The sequence below is a fragment of the Taudactylus pleione genome, unplaced genomic scaffold (genome assembly GCF_031769625.1).
Source record: "Taudactylus pleione unplaced genomic scaffold, aTauple2 ptg000677l, whole genome shotgun sequence".
Taxonomy (NCBI): Eukaryota; Metazoa; Chordata; class Amphibia; order Anura; family Myobatrachidae; genus Taudactylus; species Taudactylus pleione.
The window spans coordinates 60,948-80,806 of NW_028285079.1; the positions used below are offsets into that span (position 1 = coordinate 60,948).

The following is a 19,859-nucleotide window of genomic DNA, read 5'->3' on the forward strand; positions in this document are numbered from 1 at the left end:
GCTCTGCTCCTGGTCTTCCCACTTACAGACTCCCCAACATGATCCCTTCCACCTGATACATAATGCTCTGCTCCTGCTCTTCCCATGTACAGACTCCCCAACATGATCCCTTCCACCTGATACATAATGCTCTGCTTCTGCTCTTCCCACTTACAGACTCCCCAACATGCTCCCTTCCACCTGATACATAATGCTCTGCTCCTGCTCTTCCCATGTACAGACTATACTCCCTTCCACCTGATACATAATGCTCTGCTCCTGCTATTCCCACTTATAGACAGTCTAGCATGCTCCCTTCCACCTGATACATAATGCTCTGCTTCTGCTCTTCCCACTTACAGACTCCCCAACATGATCCCTTCCACCTGATACATAATGCCCTGCTCCTGCTCTTCCCACTTATAGACAGTCCAGCATGCTCCCTTCCACCTGATACATAATGCTCTGCTACTGCTCTTCCCACGTACAGACTGTCCAACATGATCCCTTCCACCTGATACATAATGCTCGGCTCCTGCTCTTCACACTTACAGACTCCCCAACATGATCCCTTCCACCTGATACATAATGCTCTGCTCCTGCTCTTCCCACTTACAGACTCCCCAACATGCTCCCTTCCACCTGATACATAATGCTCTGCTCCTGCTCTTCCCATGTACAGACTCCCCAACATGATCCCTTCCACCTGATACATAATGCTCTGCTCCTGCTCTTCCCACTTACAGACTCCCCAACATGATCCCTTCCACCTGATACGCAATGCTCTGCTCCTGCTCTTCCCACGTACAGACTCCCCAACATGATCCCTTCCACCTGGTACATAATGCTCTGCTACTGTTCTTCCGATGAACAGACTGTCCCGCATGCTCCCTTCCACCTGATACATAATGCTCTGCTCCTGCTCTTCCCATGTACAGACTCTCCAACATGCTCCCTTCCACCTGATACATAATGCTCTGCTCCTGCTCTTCCCATGTACAGACTCCCGAACATGCTCCCTTCCACCTGATACATAATGCTCTGCTCCTGCTCTTCCCACTTACAGACTCCCCAACATGATCCCTTCCACCTGATACATAATGCTCTGCTTCTGCTCTTCCCACTTACAGACTCCCCAACATGATCCCTTCCACCTGGTACATAATGCTCTGCTCCTGCTCTTCCCATGTACAGACTCCCCAACATGATCCCTTCCACCTGATACATAATGCTCTGCTCCTGCTCTTCCCACTTAGACTCCCCAGCATGCTCCCTTCCACCTGATACATAATGCTCTGCTCCTGCTCTTCCCACTTACAGACTCCCCAACATGATCCCTTCCACCTGATACGCAATGCTCTGCTCCTGCTCTTCCCACGTACAGACTCCCCAACATGATCCCTTCCACCTGATACATAATGCTCTGCTCCTGCTCTTCCCACACAGACTCCCCAACATGATCCCTTCCACCTGATACATAATGCTCTGCTCCTGCTCTTCCCACGTACAGACTCCCCAACATGATCCCTTCCACCTGGTACATAATGCTCTGCTACTGTTCTTCCGATGAACAGACTGTCCCGCATGCTCCCTTCCACCTGATACATAATGCTCTGCTCCTGCTCTTCCCATGTACAGACTCCCCAACATGCTCCCTTCCACCTGATACATAATGTTCTGCTCCTGCTCTTCCCACGTACAGACTCCCCAACATAATCCCTTCCACCTGATACATAATGCTCTGCTCCTGCTCTTCCCACGTACAGACTCCCCAACATGATCCCTTCCACCTGATACATAATGCTCTGCTCCTGCTCTTCCCACGTACAGACTCCCCAACATGATCCCTTCCACCTGATACATAATGCTCTGCTCCTGCTCTTCCCACGTACAGACTCCCCAACATGATCCCTTCCACCTGGTTCATAATGCTCTGCTCCTGCTCTTCCCATGTACAGACACCCCAACATGATCCCTTCCACCTGATACATAATGCTCTGCTCCTGCTCTTCCCACTTACAGACTCCCCAGCATGCTCCCTTCCACCTGATACATAATGCTCTGCTCCTGCTCTTCCCACGTACAGACTCCCCAACATGATCCCTTCCACCCGGAACATAATGCTCTGCTCCTGCTCTTCCCACGTACAGACTCCCCAACATGATCCCTTCCACCTGATACATAATGCTCTGCTCCTGCTCTTCCCACATTTAGACTCCCCAACATGATCCCTTCCACCTGATACATAATGCTCTGCTCCTGCTCTTCCCACGTACAGACTCCCCAACATGATCCCTTCCACCTGGTACATAATGCTCTGCTCCTGCTCTTCCCATGTACAGACTCCCCAACATGCTCCCTTCCACCTGATACAAAATGCTCTGCTCCTGCTCTTCCCATGTACAGACTCCCCAACATGCTCCCTTCCACCCGGAACATAATGCTCTGCTCCTGCTCTTCCCATGTACAGACTCCCCAACATGCTCCCTTCCACCTGATCCATAATGCTCTGCTCCTGCTCTTCCCACGTACAGACTCCCCAACATGATCCCTTCCACCTGATACATAATGCTCTGCTCCTGCTCTTCCCACGTGCAGACTCCCCAACATGATCCCTTCCACCTGGTACATAATACTCTGCTCCTGCTCTTCCCACATACAGACTCCCCAACATGATCCCTTCCACCTGATACATAATGCTCTGCTCCCGCTCTTCCCATGTACAGACTCCCCAACATGCTCCCTTCCACCCGGAACATAATGCTCTGCTCCTGCTCTTCCCACGTACAGACTCCCCAACATGCTCCCTTCCACCTGATACATAATGCTCTGCTCCTGCTCTTCCCACGTACAGACTCCCCAACATGATCCCTTCCACCCGATACATAATGCTCTGCTCCTGCTCTTCCCACTTACAGACTCCCCAAAATGATCCCTTCCACCTGATACATAATGCTCTGCTCCTTCTCTTCCCACTTACAGACTCCCCAACATGATCCCTTCCACCTGGTACATAATGCTCTGCTCCTGCTCTTCCCATGTACAGACTCCCCAACATGCTCCCTTCCACCTGATACATAATGCTCTGCTCCTGCTCTTCCCACTTACAGACTCCCCAACATGATCCCTTCCACCTGATACATAATGCTCTGCTTCTGCTCTTCCCACTTACAGACTCCCCAACATGATCCCTTCCACCTGGTACATAATGCTCTGCTCCTGCTCTTCCCATGTACAGACTCCCCAACATGATCCCTTCCACCTGATAGATAATGCTCTGCTCCTGCTCTTCCCACACAGACTCCCCAACATGATCCCTTCCACCTGATAAATAATGCTCTGCTCCTGCTCTTCCCACTTACAGACTGCCCAACATGATCCCTTCCACCTGATACATAATGCTCTGCTCCTGCTCTTCCCACTTAGACTCCCCAACATGCTCCCTTCCACCTGATACATAATGCTCTGCTTCTGCTCTTCCCACTTACAGACTCCCCAACATGATCCCTTCCACCTGATACATAATGCTCTGCTCCTGCTCTTCCCACGTACAGACTGTCCAACATGATCCCTTCCACCTGATACATAATGCTCTGCTCCTGCTCTTCCCACTTACAGACTCCCCAACATGATCCCTTCCACCTGATACATAATGCTCTGCTCCTGCTCTTCCCACATACAGACTCCCCAACATGATCCCTTCCACCCGGAACATAATGCTCTGCTCCTGCTCTTCCCATGTACAGACTCCCCAACATGCTCCCTTCCACCTGATACATAATGCTCTGCTCCTGCTCTTCCCATGTACAGACTCCCCAACATGCTCCCTTCCACCTGATACATAATGCTCTGCTCCTGCTCTTCCCACGTACAGACTCCCCAACATGCTCCCTTCCACCTGATACATAATGCTCTGCTCCTGCTCTTCCCACGTACAGACTCCCCAACATGCTCCCTTCCACCTGATACATAATGCTCTGCTCCTGCTCTTCCCACGTACAGACTCCCCAACATGATCCCTTCCACCTGATACATAATGCTCTGCTCCTGCTCTTCCCACTTACAGACTCCCCAACATGATCCCTTCCACCTGATACATAATGCTCTGCTCCTGCTCTTCCCATGTACAGACTCCCCAACATGCTCCCTTCCACCTGATACATAATGCTCTGCTCCTGCTCTTCCCACGTACAGACTCCCCAACATAATCCCTTCCACCTGATACATAATGCTCTGCTTCTGCTCTTCCCACTTACAGACTCCCCAACATGCTCCCTTCCACCTGATACATAATGCTCTGCTCCTGCTCTTCCCACGTACAGACTCCCCAACATGATCCCTTCCACCCGGAACATAATGCTCTGCTCCTGCTCTTCCCACGTACAGACTCCCCAACATGCTCCCTTCCACCCGGAACATAATGCTCTGCTCCTGCTCTTCCCACGTACAGACTCCCCAACATGCTCCCTTCCACCTGATACATAATGCTCTGCTCCTGCTCTTCCCACGTATAGAGTCCCCAACATGCTCCCTTCCACCTGATACATAATGCTCTGCTCCTGCTCTTCCCACGTACAGACTCCCCAACATGCTCCATTCCACCTGATACATAATGCTCTGCTCCTGCTCTTCCCCCGTACAGACTCCCCAACATGATCCCTTCCACCCGGAACATAATGCTCTGCTCCTGCTCTTCCCACGTACAGACTCCCCAACATGCTCCCTTCCACCTGATACATAATGCTCTGCTCCTGCTCTTCCCACGTACAGACTCCCCAACATGATCCCTTCCACCTGATACATAATGCTCTGCTCCTGCTCTTCCCACTTACAGACTCCCCAACATGATCCCTTCCACCTGATACATAATGCTCTGCTCCTGCTCTTCCCACGTGCAGACTCCCCAACATGATCCCTTCCACCTGGTACATAATACTCTGCTCCTGCTCTTCCCACATACAGACTCCCCAACATGATCCCTTCCACCTGATACATAATGCTCTGCTCCCGCTCTTCCCATGTACAGACTCCCCAACATGCTCCCTTCCACCCGGAACATAATGCTCTGCTCCTGCTCTTCCCACGTACAGACTCCCCAACATGCTCCCTTCCACCTGATACATAATGCTCTGCTCCTGCTCTTCCCACGTACAGACTCCCCAACATGATCCCTTCCACCCGATACATAATGCTCTGCTCCTGCTCTTCCCACTTACAGACTCCCCAAAATGATCCCTTCCACCTGATACATAATGCTCTGCTCCTTCTCTTCCCACTTACAGACTCCCCAACATGATCCCTTCCACCTGGTACATAATGCTCTGCTCCTGCTCTTCCCATGTACAGACTCCCCAACATGCTCCCTTCCACCTGATACATAATGCTCTGCTCCTGCTCTTCCCACTTACAGACTCCCCAACATGATCCCTTCCACCTGATACATAATGCTCTGCTTCTGCTCTTCCCACTTACAGACTCCCCAACATGATCCCTTCCACCTGGTACATAATGCTCTGCTCCTGCTCTTCCCATGTACAGACTCCCCAACATGATCCCTTCCACCTGATACATAATGCTCTGCTCCTGCTCTTCCCACTTACAGACTTCCCAACATGATCCTTTCCACCTGGTACATAATGCTCTGCTCCTGCTCTTCCCATGTACAGACTCCCCAACATGATCCCTTCCACCTGATAGATAATGCTCTGCTCCTGCTCTTCCCACACAGACTCCCCAACATGATCCCTTCCACCTGATAAATAATGCTCTGCTCCTGCTCTTCCCACTTACAGACTGCCCAACATGATCCCTTCCACCTGATACATAATGCTCTGCTCCTGCTCTTCCCACTTAGACTCCCCAACATGCTCCCTTCCACCTGATACATAATGCTCTGCTTCTGCTCTTCCCACTTACAGACTCCCCAACATGATCCCTTCCACCTGATACATAATGCTCTGCTCCTGCTCTTCCCACGTACAGACTGTCCAACATGATCCCTTCCACCTGATACATAATGCTCTGCTCCTGCTCTTCCCACTTACAGACTCCCCAACATGATCCCTTCCACCTGATACATAATGCTCTGCTCCTGCTCTTCCCACATACAGACTCCCCAACATGATCCCTTCCACCCGGAACATAATGCTCTGCTCCTGCTCTTCCCATGTACAGACTCCCCAACATGCTCCCTTCCACCTGATACATAATGCTCTGCTCCTGCTCTTCCCATGTACAGACTCCCCAACATGCTCCCTTCCACCTGATACATAATGCTCTGCTCCTGCTCTTCCCACGTACAGACTCCCCAACATGCTCCCTTCCACCTGATACATAATGCTCTGCTCCTGCTCTTCCCACGTACAGACTCCCCAACATGCTCCCTTCCACCTGATACATAATGCTCTGCTCCTGCTCTTCCCACGTACAGACTCCCCAACATGATCCCTTCCACCTGATACATAATGCTCTGCTCCTGCTCTTCCCACTTACAGACTCCCCAACATGATCCCTTCCACCTGATACATAATGCTCTGCTCCCGCTCTTCCCATGTACAGACTCCCCAACATGCTCCCTTCCACCCGGAACATAATGCTCTGCTCCTGCTCTTCCCACGTACAGACTCCCCAACATGCTCCCTTCCACCTGATACATAATGCTCTGCTCCTGCTCTTCCCACGTACAGACTCCCCAACATGATCCCTTCCACCCGATACATAATGCTCTGCTCCTGCTCTTCCCACTTACAGACTCCCCAAAATGATCCCTTCCACCTGATACATAATGCTCTGCTCCTTCTCTTCCCACTTACAGACTCCCCAACATGATCCCTTCCACCTGGTACATAATGCTCTGCTCCTGCTCTTCCCATGTACAGACTCCCCAACATGCTCCCTTCCACCTGATACATAATGCTCTGCTCCTGCTCTTCCCACTTACAGACTCCCCAACATGATCCCTTCCACCTGATACATAATGCTCTGCTTCTGCTCTTCCCACTTACAGACTCCCCAACATGATCCCTTCCACCTGGTACATAATGCTCTGCTCCTGCTCTTCCCATGTACAGACTCCCCAACATGATCCCTTCCACCTGATACATAATGCTCTGCTCCTGCTCTTCCCACTTACAGACTTCCCAACATGATCCTTTCCACCTGGTACATAATGCTCTGCTCCTGCTCTTCCCATGTACAGACTCCCCAACATGATCCCTTCCACCTGATAGATAATGCTCTGCTCCTGCTCTTCCCACACAGACTCCCCAACATGATCCCTTCCACCTGATAAATAATGCTCTGCTCCTGCTCTTCCCACTTACAGACTGCCCAACATGATCCCTTCCACCTGATACATAATGCTCTGCTCCTGCTCTTCCCACTTAGACTCCCCAACATGCTCCCTTCCACCTGATACATAATGCTCTGCTTCTGCTCTTCCCACTTACAGACTCCCCAACATGATCCCTTCCACCTGATACATAATGCTCTGCTCCTGCTCTTCCCACGTACAGACTGTCCAACATGATCCCTTCCACCTGATACATAATGCTCTGCTCCTGCTCTTCCCACTTACAGACTCCCCAACATGATCCCTTCCACCTGATACATAATGCTCTGCTCCTGCTCTTCCCACATACAGACTCCCCAACATGATCCCTTCCACCCGGAACATAATGCTCTGCTCCTGCTCTTCCCATGTACAGACTCCCCAACATGCTCCCTTCCACCTGATACATAATGCTCTGCTCCTGCTCTTCCCATGTACAGACTCCCCAACATGCTCCCTTCCACCTGATACATAATGCTCTGCTCCTGCTCTTCCCACGTACAGACTCCCCAACATGCTCCCTTCCACCTGATACATAATGCTCTGCTCCTGCTCTTCCCACGTACAGACTCCCCAACATGCTCCCTTCCACCTGATACATAATGCTCTGCTCCTGCTCTTCCCACGTACAGACTCCCCAACATGATCCCTTCCACCTGATACATAATGCTCTGCTCCTGCTCTTCCCACTTACAGACTCCCCAACATGATCCCTTCCACCTGATACATAATGCTCTGCTCCTGCTCTTCCCATGTACAGACTCCCCAACATGCTCCCTTCCACCTGATACATAATGCTCTGCTCCTGCTCTTCCCACGTACAGACTCCCCAACATAATCCCTTCCACCTGATACATAATGCTCTGCTTCTGCTCTTCCCACTTACAGACTCCCCAACATGCTCCCTTCCACCTGATACATAATGCTCTGCTCCTGCTCTTCCCACGTACAGACTCCCCAACATGATCCCTTCCACCCGGAACATAATGCTCTGCTCCTGCTCTTCCCACGTACAGACTCCCCAACATGCTCCCTTCCACCCGGAACATAATGCTCTGCTCCTGCTCTTCCCACGTACAGACTCCCCAACATGCTCCCTTCCACCTGATACATAATGCTCTGCTCCTGCTCTTCCCACGTATAGAGTCCCCAACATGCTCCCTTCCACCTGATACATAATGCTCTGCTCCTGCTCTTCCCACGTACAGACTCCCCAACATGCTCCATTCCACCTGATACATAATGCTCTGCTCCTGCTCTTCCCCCGTACAGACTCCCCAACATGATCCCTTCCACCCGGAACATAATGCTCTGCTCCTGCTCTTCCCACGTACAGACTCCCCAACATGCTCCCTTCCACCTGATACATAATGCTCTGCTCCTGCTCTTCCCACGTACAGACTCCCCAACATGATCCCTTCCACCTGATACATAATGCTCTGCTCCTGCTCTTCCCACTTACAGACTCCCCAACATGATCCCTTCCACCTGATACATAATGCTCTGCTCCTGCTCTTCCCACGTACAGACTCCCCAACATGCTCCTTTCCACCTGATACATAATGCTCTGCTCCTGCTCTTCCCACGTACAGACTCCCCAACATGATCCCTTCCACCCGGAACATAATGCTCTGCTCCTGCTCTTCCCACTTACAGACTCCCCAAAATGATCCCTTCCACCCGGAACATAATGCTCTGCTCCTGCTCTTCCCACGTACAGACTCCCCAACATGCTCCCTTCCACCTGATACATAATGCTCTGCTCCTGCTCTTCCCACGTGCAGACTCCCCAACATGATCCCTTCCACCTGATACATAATACTCTGCTCCTGCTCTTCCCACATATAGACTCCCCAACATGCTCCCTTCCACCTGATCAGTGCCGTAACTAGGGGGGGGTCGGGCAGGGTGCATGCCCTGGGTGCCGTGGGACCGGCGGCGCGGGTGGGCGCCGCCGCCCACGGTCCGGCCTGCCCTAGTTAGCCACAAGTGTAGCGCCGACCGCAGTAATTGCGGCCGGCGCTACACATTTATACAGGACCGGCGCTAGGCTTCCCTGCTCCGGTCCTGTGCTGCACACCTGAGCCCGTTGCCTCCCCCTGAGCGCTTGCCCAATAGCGCCAGGAGGCGGGCTCAGGCTGTGCATAACACATGCATCACTGGCGGCGATACGTGTGTTAAACAGCAGCCCATGAGAGATAAGAGGGACCACAACTCCATACTGGGGGTACTGTATAAGGGGTACTACTGGGATTAAGGTGCATATGGATAGGAATGTTTAGTGTGAAAATAAAGGGGTGTGTCATGTTGACACGCCCCATTTTTACGTGACCACGCCCATTTTTCCGCACATCGGGGGGGAGGGGCTCCCGGCTCCCTTTTCAAATTTGCCCTGGGCTCCAAATACCCTAGTTACGCCACTGCACCTGATACATAATGCTCTGCTCCTGCTCTTCCCACTTACAGACTCCCCAACATGATCCCTTCCACCTGATACATAATGCTCTGCTCCTGGGGAGTGTAAGTGGGAAGAGCAGGAGCAGAGCATTATGTATCAGGTGGAAGGGAGCATGTTGGGGAGTCTGTATGTGGGAAGAGCAGGAGCAGAGCATTATGTCTCAGGTGGAAGGGATCATGTTGGGGAGTCTGTAAGTGGGAAGAGCAGGAGCAGAGCATTATGTTCCGGGTGGAAGGGATCATGTTGGGGAGTCTGTACGTGGGAAGAGCAGGAGCAGAGCATTATGTATCAGGTGGAAGGGAGCATGTTGGGGAGTCTGTACGTGGGAAGAGCAGGAGCAGAGCATTATGCATCAGGTGAACGGGATCATGTTGGGGAGTCTGTATGTGGGAAGAGCAGGAGCAGAGCATTATGTACCGGGTGGAAGGGATCATGTTGGGGAGTCTGTATGTGGGAAGAGCAGGCGCAGAGCATTATGTATCAGGTGGAAGGGAGCATGTTGGGGAGTCTGTACATGGGAAGAGCAGGAGCAGAGCATTATGTACCGGGTGGAAGTTATCATGTTGGGGAGTCTGTACGTGGGAAGAGCAGGAGCAGAACATTATGTATCAGGTGGAAGGGATCATGTTGGGGAGTCTGTATGTGGGAAGAGCAGGAGCAGAGCATTATGTACCGGGTGGAAGGGATCATGTTGGGGAGTCTGTACGTGGGAAGAGCAGGAGCAGAGCATTATGTACCGGGTGGAAGGGATCATGTTGGGGAGTCTGTACGTGGGAAGAGCAGGAGCAGAGCATTATGTACCGGGTGGAAGGGATCATGTTGGGGAGTCTGTAAGTGGGAAGTTTGGGAGCAGAGTAACATACACTGGGTGGGTGGGGGTCACTACTCAGGACAACAAATCTTGGGTTATAACTTACACAGGGCAATATAAGGGGAACGGTCTGAGTTTCATATAGTAATGATTCTAAGTAAAACTACTATGCATGAGAATACCTGGCCTGGAGACATTCCACAACTAGGAGCAACTATATCAGAGTTCCTGCCATTACAGTCCAGGTTTTAAGGATAGCCATGCTTGAGTCCAGATGTTTAAATTAAATTGACTGAGGTACTAATTAAATCACCTGTACGAAGCCTGGATATCCTTATAATGGGGGAGTTTGTGAACCTCTGCGCTATACTCTGACATTACAGGTTGTAATAACATTATCCCAGTAAGGGAGGAGCGATATACGGCGCCGCTGTCACTCACCTGGATTACCGTCTCCAATGAGGAAGCGTTTTCCTGCACCGCAAACATGAACGAGCTGATGTACGCGCAGACGCTGCCCAGCACCGTCACCAGGTTCAGGTTGGGGCTGGACATCTTCACTATCCTGATCCAAAGACACATAAATCATTACACGGAGGTCACAAATAATCCCATCATTGTTCTTTATCGCCGAGTGATTATATATGTACCCCCCCACCCACCCCCATTCCTATTCCCCAGGCTCCACAATTACCCCGGCTCAGCACTGCCCCCCTGTAGTGGTTTATAATATCTCTATGCTATAATACTAGTGTAGGGACAAGAGGCGGGGGGCTTCTCATCAATCAATATATAAATTCTGGGTATTGTTAATTATTTAATTAGTATAATAGCAAGCTCCGCAAAGTATACTTTCTGATAACCAAACAAAGGCCCCGTAAATGCTGAACGCAGATTACCGATGGTCGGGAATCTGCGCAGGTGCCTGTCCCGTACCGCGCATGTGCATTACGGGTGCTGCGTGATCGCGTGCAGATCGACAGCAGACTGTCAGTGGTGGACAGTCTGCTACCGTTTATGTGAGGGTGGGGGCAGCGATGGCCTCCTTTTCCCAAAACGGAGATGTGTTAGCCAGCCAATGTCCTCGCAGATTATCCGATGCAGTGTTGCACAGCGCAGCTCACATAAGTAATACATGTAGGGTGCGCGGTGCCTCCTGCTGCGTTACCATATCTGCAAGGACGGAATTGCAAAGCTGCTTGTGTGCTAAGGTGAATCAGCCCCAAAGAGCGCTCACCTGGACTCCATTTAAATGTTTCCATTAACCAATAACCAGTAACACTGTAATACAGTGTATAGCCAGGCAAACTGCGTGCCCTGGTAATAAGAGAGTTTAAAGTTACTCTGAAGTTCCGCAATGAGAATCTGCTGTTCAATGTAACCCGACACAACGGATTTTTGCTAACACATTTCCATCTTTCACACTGTCCCTTCCAGAGCGCAGAGAGGGATCTGCGTACAGAGCCGCGCTAATACCTGTTCCTCCGGAATCGTACAGTGAAGATGAAGAAGAAGAGCGACAGGAGGAGTCCGCAGGTGAGCAGGGTGCCCATTACCCCATGCACAGCATCTGAGATGTGTGTTCTGTCTGGTGCCTGCAGGGGGAGACATTGAGCATCACTCACTACATATAGAATACAACTTATTGTATGAGAGGTCAGGCTGGGTGACGCCAGGGACCCCGGCAGGCTTACTTTGTATTTTGGGGATTATGATTTAGTTTTCTCTGCTGGGGGTGTTATTACATCATTCATGTTTTTTTTATATTACTATATCCGCCCACCTATACAGCACAATATATACATCATGCAAATAGCTGGTTTATGTGTATACCAATATTATCATATTAACATTAAGGCATTGATTTTGCTACAGGCAAGGTCATTTCATATTTTAACCATCTATAATAAGGACATCAAATAATATAATAGTTTTTTCTTCAGTTTAATATTTAATATGTTATGCATAAATTTGCATATATTTCAGAAGCAATTGGACTGGTCTGTTACGTACACTTGAAACAATGTGTTATTATTGTATAGGTATATTATAATGTGCTGTACACAGTATATACTGGACTTCCCCTCACCATGGGACCCTATGAAATCTCTGGGCTTGTACATTAGGTGCCATTTGTGTACAATGGGCCCCTGGCAGCATGGTTTTATATATATATATATATATATATATTAGGGATGTGCAGGCATATGCACACACTGTAATTGTCACTGAGGATGCATGCACACGGAGGAGACCCCCCTCATCTTACCCTGGACATCCGGCAGAGATCTAGCAGCACACCCAGAGCCTCTGTCCTGTCCAGCGATGTGTCAATGTGACTCTGTGACAGCAAACTGCAATTCAGGATTGGCTCCATACCATATCCTGCCCGCTGCGGGGGTCGTACGCTGGCATGCAGAATATGGCACTGCCTCCCAACTGTCCATCACACTCAGGAGAACATCACAGACCCCTCTTTATCTGAATCTAATACTCAGGGGTCCAGCCCACGTAGGAAGTGTGATATCTAAGAGACCATGCTGGTAATACAGATGTCCAGTCATTGCAGCCCTGTATATCTCTTCCTTGTAATTCAGCAATCTGTTAGGACAGAAATCCAGGCTCCGCCACCTGCAGGAGATTACTCTTGATCAGAAGGACAGTTCCTTTGTTGCAGTCAGGTCCCCCATTACTTGCTTCTCAGGTGTAATAGCTTCTGGTGCACTACCTCAGATGTGACACAAGATGGCGGCATAAGCCAGTGCTACAGGTGAATGAATCCACATCACGCTGAGGAGGCTCAGTAGACTGGGCATGTGGTTCTGAAACACAAGAAGTTGGCAATACAGAATAAGCAACAAGACAGCAGCGTAGATAGACATGTGAGCAAGCTGTGCCACGTCTGCTCTCAGCAGCTGAGAGGCCTAAGACCACTCTGCCTTGCTGCCACTTTTACTAACGTAATTTATCTCACTTGTCTCATCAATGTACTTCTAGAAAGCTACATAATAAGGCTAAAACAGGACATTAGTCTATCACTAGTCTATGAAATCCAACCTATTACGTTTTTAGGACGTATTGATGTGAAGGTAACACTATTTATTAGGCCCGGACTTTTCGCCTGGTGTACTTTCAGCCACATTCGCCTGTTTGGGGACGCGAATTCGCGGCTTGCGCATCCCCGTGTTTCACCCTATTCAATTGCAGAACAGGCGAAAATGCAAATTGAAGAATGCATAACAGGCGGATAGTAGTGAATACATTGGGGGAATCAGTCTGTACCCCAAAATAAGACCCACTGACACTGGAAATCATTACAGATTATTCCTAATAAATGTACTTTGTGTCCTTAATTTGTGATAAAAGCTTTGTAGGAGCATATTTGTAAAAGAATGACAGATAACAGTATGTTTGGTGGAAAATAAATAGTCCAGTCAAATTTGGGGTATTTGAGAATGGGTGCCAGCATATTTTGGTGTTTCTAAAGTCTAAAATCCACCTGCTGCATGCACCTGCAATCCTAAATACACCTGCCCCATCCACACTGCCCACCAAGAAACCTATTTCGCTAGTTATTATCCTTGTCCCCCCCCTCCCCACTTTTTTTTTCCATCCCACCCCCCTCCCCCCAAAATGACATGTCTTTTTTTGGGGTGTTCTGGTGTCATTTTTTTTTTTTTTGTCTGATTTGTCCTTTGGGGGTGTCCAAGGGGTTCTGAATCATTTCCCCACATTTGCACCCCTAAATCTAGATTTTGCACTCTTTTCCGCCTGCCATTCATTAGAGTAAGTTTTCCGCCTGTTTCAGTGCATTGAGTTTCCGCTTAGGTGAAAACGTTCTGGAATTGAATTTGGAGATAAGACACAAACAGGCGAAAGCGGCAATAGGCGAAATGTTTCCGCCGATTGCAGCTTTTAGCGTCTAATTGAATCCAGCCCTAAGTCTGTCATATGGAGGTGACTAAAATCCTTCTTGGGCGCAAAAATGGCAAATCGGCTAATCTCCTCCATCAGTCACCTTAATAATGCCCTAATTCTATATCATTAAGGGATCAGACTCACTTTATATCCAGGTAATAAATTGTCCTTATTTCTGGCACAGATATAGAGTGTACCCAGCTTCAGACTATGAATCTCTAAGATTATCTGTCCACTCTAACTGGTTGGAACAAACACTTGGTAATGTATGGGAGCAAATGACAATCCACCAGTCGCTCCCAAACACCGGAAAACAGATCCAGATGGTCGTTCAGACAAATTCGTTAACTCCGTAGTGATTTAACCAATTTGTCCGAACCACCGTTTTTGTCCGTTTACCGGTGTTCAGGAGCAAATGGCTGATTGTCACTGGCTCCCATACATTACAAAGTGTTTGTTCCAACCAGTCAGATTGGACAGATACTGTAATCGTATATTGTGGACCTATTTTTAGATACAGAGTTTATTTTTGTAACTGGAAAGTTTTGCTGTGCTCCATGCATTGTATATAATGGTATATGCATCACAGCAGTGTTTCCTATCAGAGGACAGCAACAAGAAACATGCATGACAGATGATATATACACATGGCTACAAAACACAGAAGAGCGCTAGAAAGAAGACAAGCGATGTGCTTAGTTAAAATCGCAGGATGGCGTGTAGATACCAATAGTCATCTGGAGCTGGAGAGCCCTGACCATAATCTAGTGGCCACTTAGCTCATGTAGGTAAATAGTCGTTGCTGAGAGTTACACCAGATATATCCCACCCCAGGTATATAACTCGCCAGGTGTCAGGTGTGCGATCACCACTGGTACCTGGTGACATTATGCCGTCCTGATGCCGTATGTCCCTGCGGTCCTGTGATGGTTGTGCCCCTCCACTATTGTACTTCTGTATATTATATTCTATATTAAGTTCTACTGACTTATACTGTGACTAAATGGCCCCAGAGGCAGAGTAACACAGAGCTATTAGCAGCCTACATCACACTAACAGACGTAACCCGGCATTATACAGCCAGTCCTACATGTAACACAGAGCTATTAGCAGCCAACATCACACTAACAGATGTAACCCGGCATTATACAGCCAGTCCTACATGTAACACAGAGCTATTAGCAGCCTACATCACACTAACAGATGTAACCCGGCATTATACAGCCAGTCCTACATGTAACACAGAGCTATTAGCATCCTACATCACACTAACATGTAACCCGGCATTATACAGCCAGTCCTACATGTAACACAGAGCTATTAGCATCCTACATCACACTAACATATGTAACCCGGCATTATACAGCCAGTCGTACATGTAACACAGAGCTAGTAGCATCCTACATCACACTAACAGATGTAACCCGGCATTATACAGCCAGTCCTACATGTAACACAGAGCTATTAGCAGCCTACACCACACTAACATATGTAACCCGGCATTATACAGCCAGTCCTACATGTAACACAGAGCTATTAGCAGCCTACACCACACTAACAGATGTAACCCGGCATTATACAGCCAGTCCTACATGTAACACAGAGCTATTAGCAGCCTACACCACACTAACAGATGTAACCCGGCATTATACAGCCAGTCCTACATGTAACACAGAGCTATTAGCAGCCTACACCGCACTAACAGATGTAACCCGGCATTATACAGCCAGTCCTACATGTAACACAGAGCTATTAGCATCCTACACCGCACTAACATATGTAACCCGGCATTATACAGCCAGTCCTACGTGTAACACAGAGCTATTAGCAGCCTACACCACACTAACAGATGTAACCCGGCATTATACAGCCAGTCCTACGTGTAACACAGAGCTATTAGCAGCCTACACCACACTAACAGATGTAACCCGGCATTATACAGCCAGTCCTACATGTAACACAGAGCTATTAGCAGCCTACACCGCACTAAAATATGTAACCCTGCATTATACAGCCAGTCCTACATGTAACACAGAGCTATTAGCATCCTACACCGCACTAACATATGTAACCCGGCATTATACAGCCAGTCCTATGTGTAACACAGAGCTATTAGCAGCCTACACCACACTATCAGATGTAACCCGGCATTATACAGCCAGTCCTACGTGTAACACAGAGCTATTAGCAGCCTACATCACACTAACATATGTAACCCGGCATTATACAGCCAGTCCTACGTGTAACACAGAGCTATTAGCATCCTACACCACACTAACAGATGTAACCCGGCATTATACAGCCAGTCCTACATGTAACACAGAGCTATTAGCTGCCTACATCATACTAACAGACGTAACCCGGCATTATACAGCCAGTCCTACATGTAACACAGAGCTATTAGCAGCCTACACCACACTAACATATGTAACCCGGCATTATACAGCCAGTCCTACATGTAACACAGAGCTATTAGCAGCCTACACCACACTAACAGATGTAACCCGGCATTATACAGCCAGTCCTACATGTAACACAGAGCTATTAGCAGCCTACACCACACTAACATATGTAAGACGGCATTATACAGCCAGTCCTACATGTAACACAGAGCTATTAGCAGCCTACACCACACTAACAGATGTAACCCGGCATTATACAGCCAGTCCTACATGTAACACAGAGCTATTAGCAGCCTACACCACACTAACATATGTAACCGGCATTATACAGCCAGTCCTACATGTAACACAGAGCTATTAGCATCCTACACCACACTAACAGATGTAACCCGGCATTATACAGCCAGTCCTACATGTAACACAGAGCTATTAGCAGCCTACACCACACTAACAGATGTAACCCGGCATTATACAGCCAGTCCTACATGTAACACAGAGCTATTAGCAGCCTACACCACACTAACAGATGTAACCCGGCATTATATAGCCAGTCCTACATGTAACACAGAGCTATTAGCAGCCTACATCACACTAACATGTGTAACCCGGCATTATACAGCCAGTCCTACATGTAACACAGAGCTATTAGCAGCCTACATCACACTAACAGATGTAACCCGGCATTATACAGCCAGTCCTACATGTAACACAGAGCTATTAGCAGCCTACATCACACTAACAGATGTAACCCGGCATTATACAGCCAGTCCTACATGTAACACAGAGCTATTAGCAGCCTACATCACACTAACAGATGTAACCCGGCATTATACAGCCAGTCCTACATGTAACACAGAGCTATTAGCAGCCTACACCACACTAACAGATGTAACCCGGCATTATAGAGCCAGTCCTACGTGTAACACAGAGCTATTAGCATCCTACATCACACTAACAGATGTAACCCGGCATTATACAGCCAGTCCTACGTGTAACACAGAGCTATTAGCAGCCTACACCACACTAACAGATGTAACCCGGCATTATACAGCCAGTCCTACGTGTAACACAGAGCTATTAGCAGCCTACATCACACTAACATATGTAACCCGGCATTATACAGCCAGTCCTACATGTAACACAGAGCTATTAGCAGCTTACACCACACTAACAGATGTAACCCGGCATTATACAGCCAGTCCTACATGTAACACAGAGCTATTAGCAGCCTACACCACACTAACATATGTAACCCGGCATTATACAGCCAGTCCTACATGTAACACAGAGCTATTAGCAGCCTACACCACACTAACAGATGTAACCCGGCATTATACAGCCAGTCCTACATGTAACACAGAGCTATTAGCAGCCTACATCACACTAACAGATGTAACCCGGCATTATACAGCCAGTCCTACATGTAACACAGAGCTATTAGCAGCCTACACCACACTAACAGATGTAACCCGGCATTATACAGCCAGTCCTACATGTAACACAGAGCTATTAGCAGCCTACACCACACTAACATATGTAACCCGGCATTATACAGCCAGTCCTACATGTAACACAGAGCTATTAGCATCCTACACCACACTAACAGATGTAACCCGGCATTATACAGCCAGTCCTACATGTAACACAGAGCTATTAGCATCCTACACCACACTAACAGATGTAACCCGGCATTATACAGCCAGTCCTACATGTAACACAGAGCTATTAGCAGCCTACACCACACTAACAGATGTAACCCGGCATTATACAGCCAGTCCTACATGTAACACAGAGCTATTAGCAGCCTACACCACACTAACAGATGTAACCCGGCATTATATAGCCAGTCCTACATGTAACACAGAGCTATTAGCAGCCTACATCACACTAACATGTGTAACCCGGCATTATCCAGCCAGTCCTACATGTAACACAGAGCTATTAGCAGCCTACATCACACTAACAGATGTAACCCGGCATTATACAGCCAGTCCTACATGTAACACAGAGCTATTAGCAGCCTACATCACACTAACAGATGTAACCCGGCATTATACAGCCAGTCCTACATGTAACACAGAGCTATTAGCAGCCTACATCACACTAACAGATGTAACCCGGCATTATACAGCCAGTCCTACATGTAACACAGAGCTATTAGCAGCCTACACCACACTAACAGATGTAACCCGGCATTATACAGCCAGTCCTACGTGTAACACAGAGCTATTAGCAGCCAGTCCTACATGTAACACAGAGCTATTAGCAGCCTACACCACACTAACAGATGTAACCCGGCATTATACAGCCAGTCCTACGTGTAACACAGAGCTATTAGCAGCCTACATCACACTAACATATGTAACCCGGCATTATACAGCCAGTCCTACATGTAACACAGAGCTATTAGCAGCTTACACCACACTAACAGATGTAACCCGGCATTATACAGCCAGTCCTACATGTAACACAGAGCTATTAGCAGCCTACACCACACTAACATATGTAACCCGGCATTATACAGCCAGTCCTACATGTAACACAGAGCTATTAGCAGCCTACACCACACTAACAGATGTAACCCGGCATTATACAGCCAGTCCTACATGTAACACAGAGCTATTAGCAGCCTACATCACACTAACAGATGTAACCCGGCATTATACAGCCAGTCCTACATGTAACACAGAGCTATTAGCAGCCTACATCACACTAACAGATGTAACCCAGCATTATACAGCCAGTCCTACATGTAACACAGAGCTATTAGCAGCCTACATCACACTAACAGATGTAACCCAGCATTATACAGCCAGTCCTACGTGTAACACAGAGCTATTAGCAGCCTACATCACACTAACACGTGTAACCCGGCATTATACAGCCAGTCCTACATGTAACACAGAGCTATTAGCAGCCTACACCACACTAACATATGTAACCCGGCATTATACAGCCAGT

At 48.5% G+C, this 19,859-nt stretch overlaps 1 protein-coding gene across 1 annotated transcript in view; it reads right to left on the minus strand.

Annotated features, from left to right (window-relative positions):
- GPR156 (G protein-coupled receptor 156) overlaps positions 1-12,955 on the minus strand; it is a 57,586-nt gene extending 44,631 nt beyond the window's left edge. Inside the window, exons 1-3 of the mRNA XM_088455899.1 lie at positions 12,848-12,955; positions 12,055-12,173; positions 11,020-11,143 (exon numbers count right to left, since the gene is read on the minus strand). Of these exons, the coding sequence (XP_088312025.1) occupies positions 11,020-11,143; positions 12,055-12,173; positions 12,848-12,955 (351 nt within the window). The remainder of the gene's footprint in view (positions 1-11,019; positions 11,144-12,054; positions 12,174-12,847) is intronic.
- Positions 12,956-19,859: the final 6,904 nt, after the last annotated feature.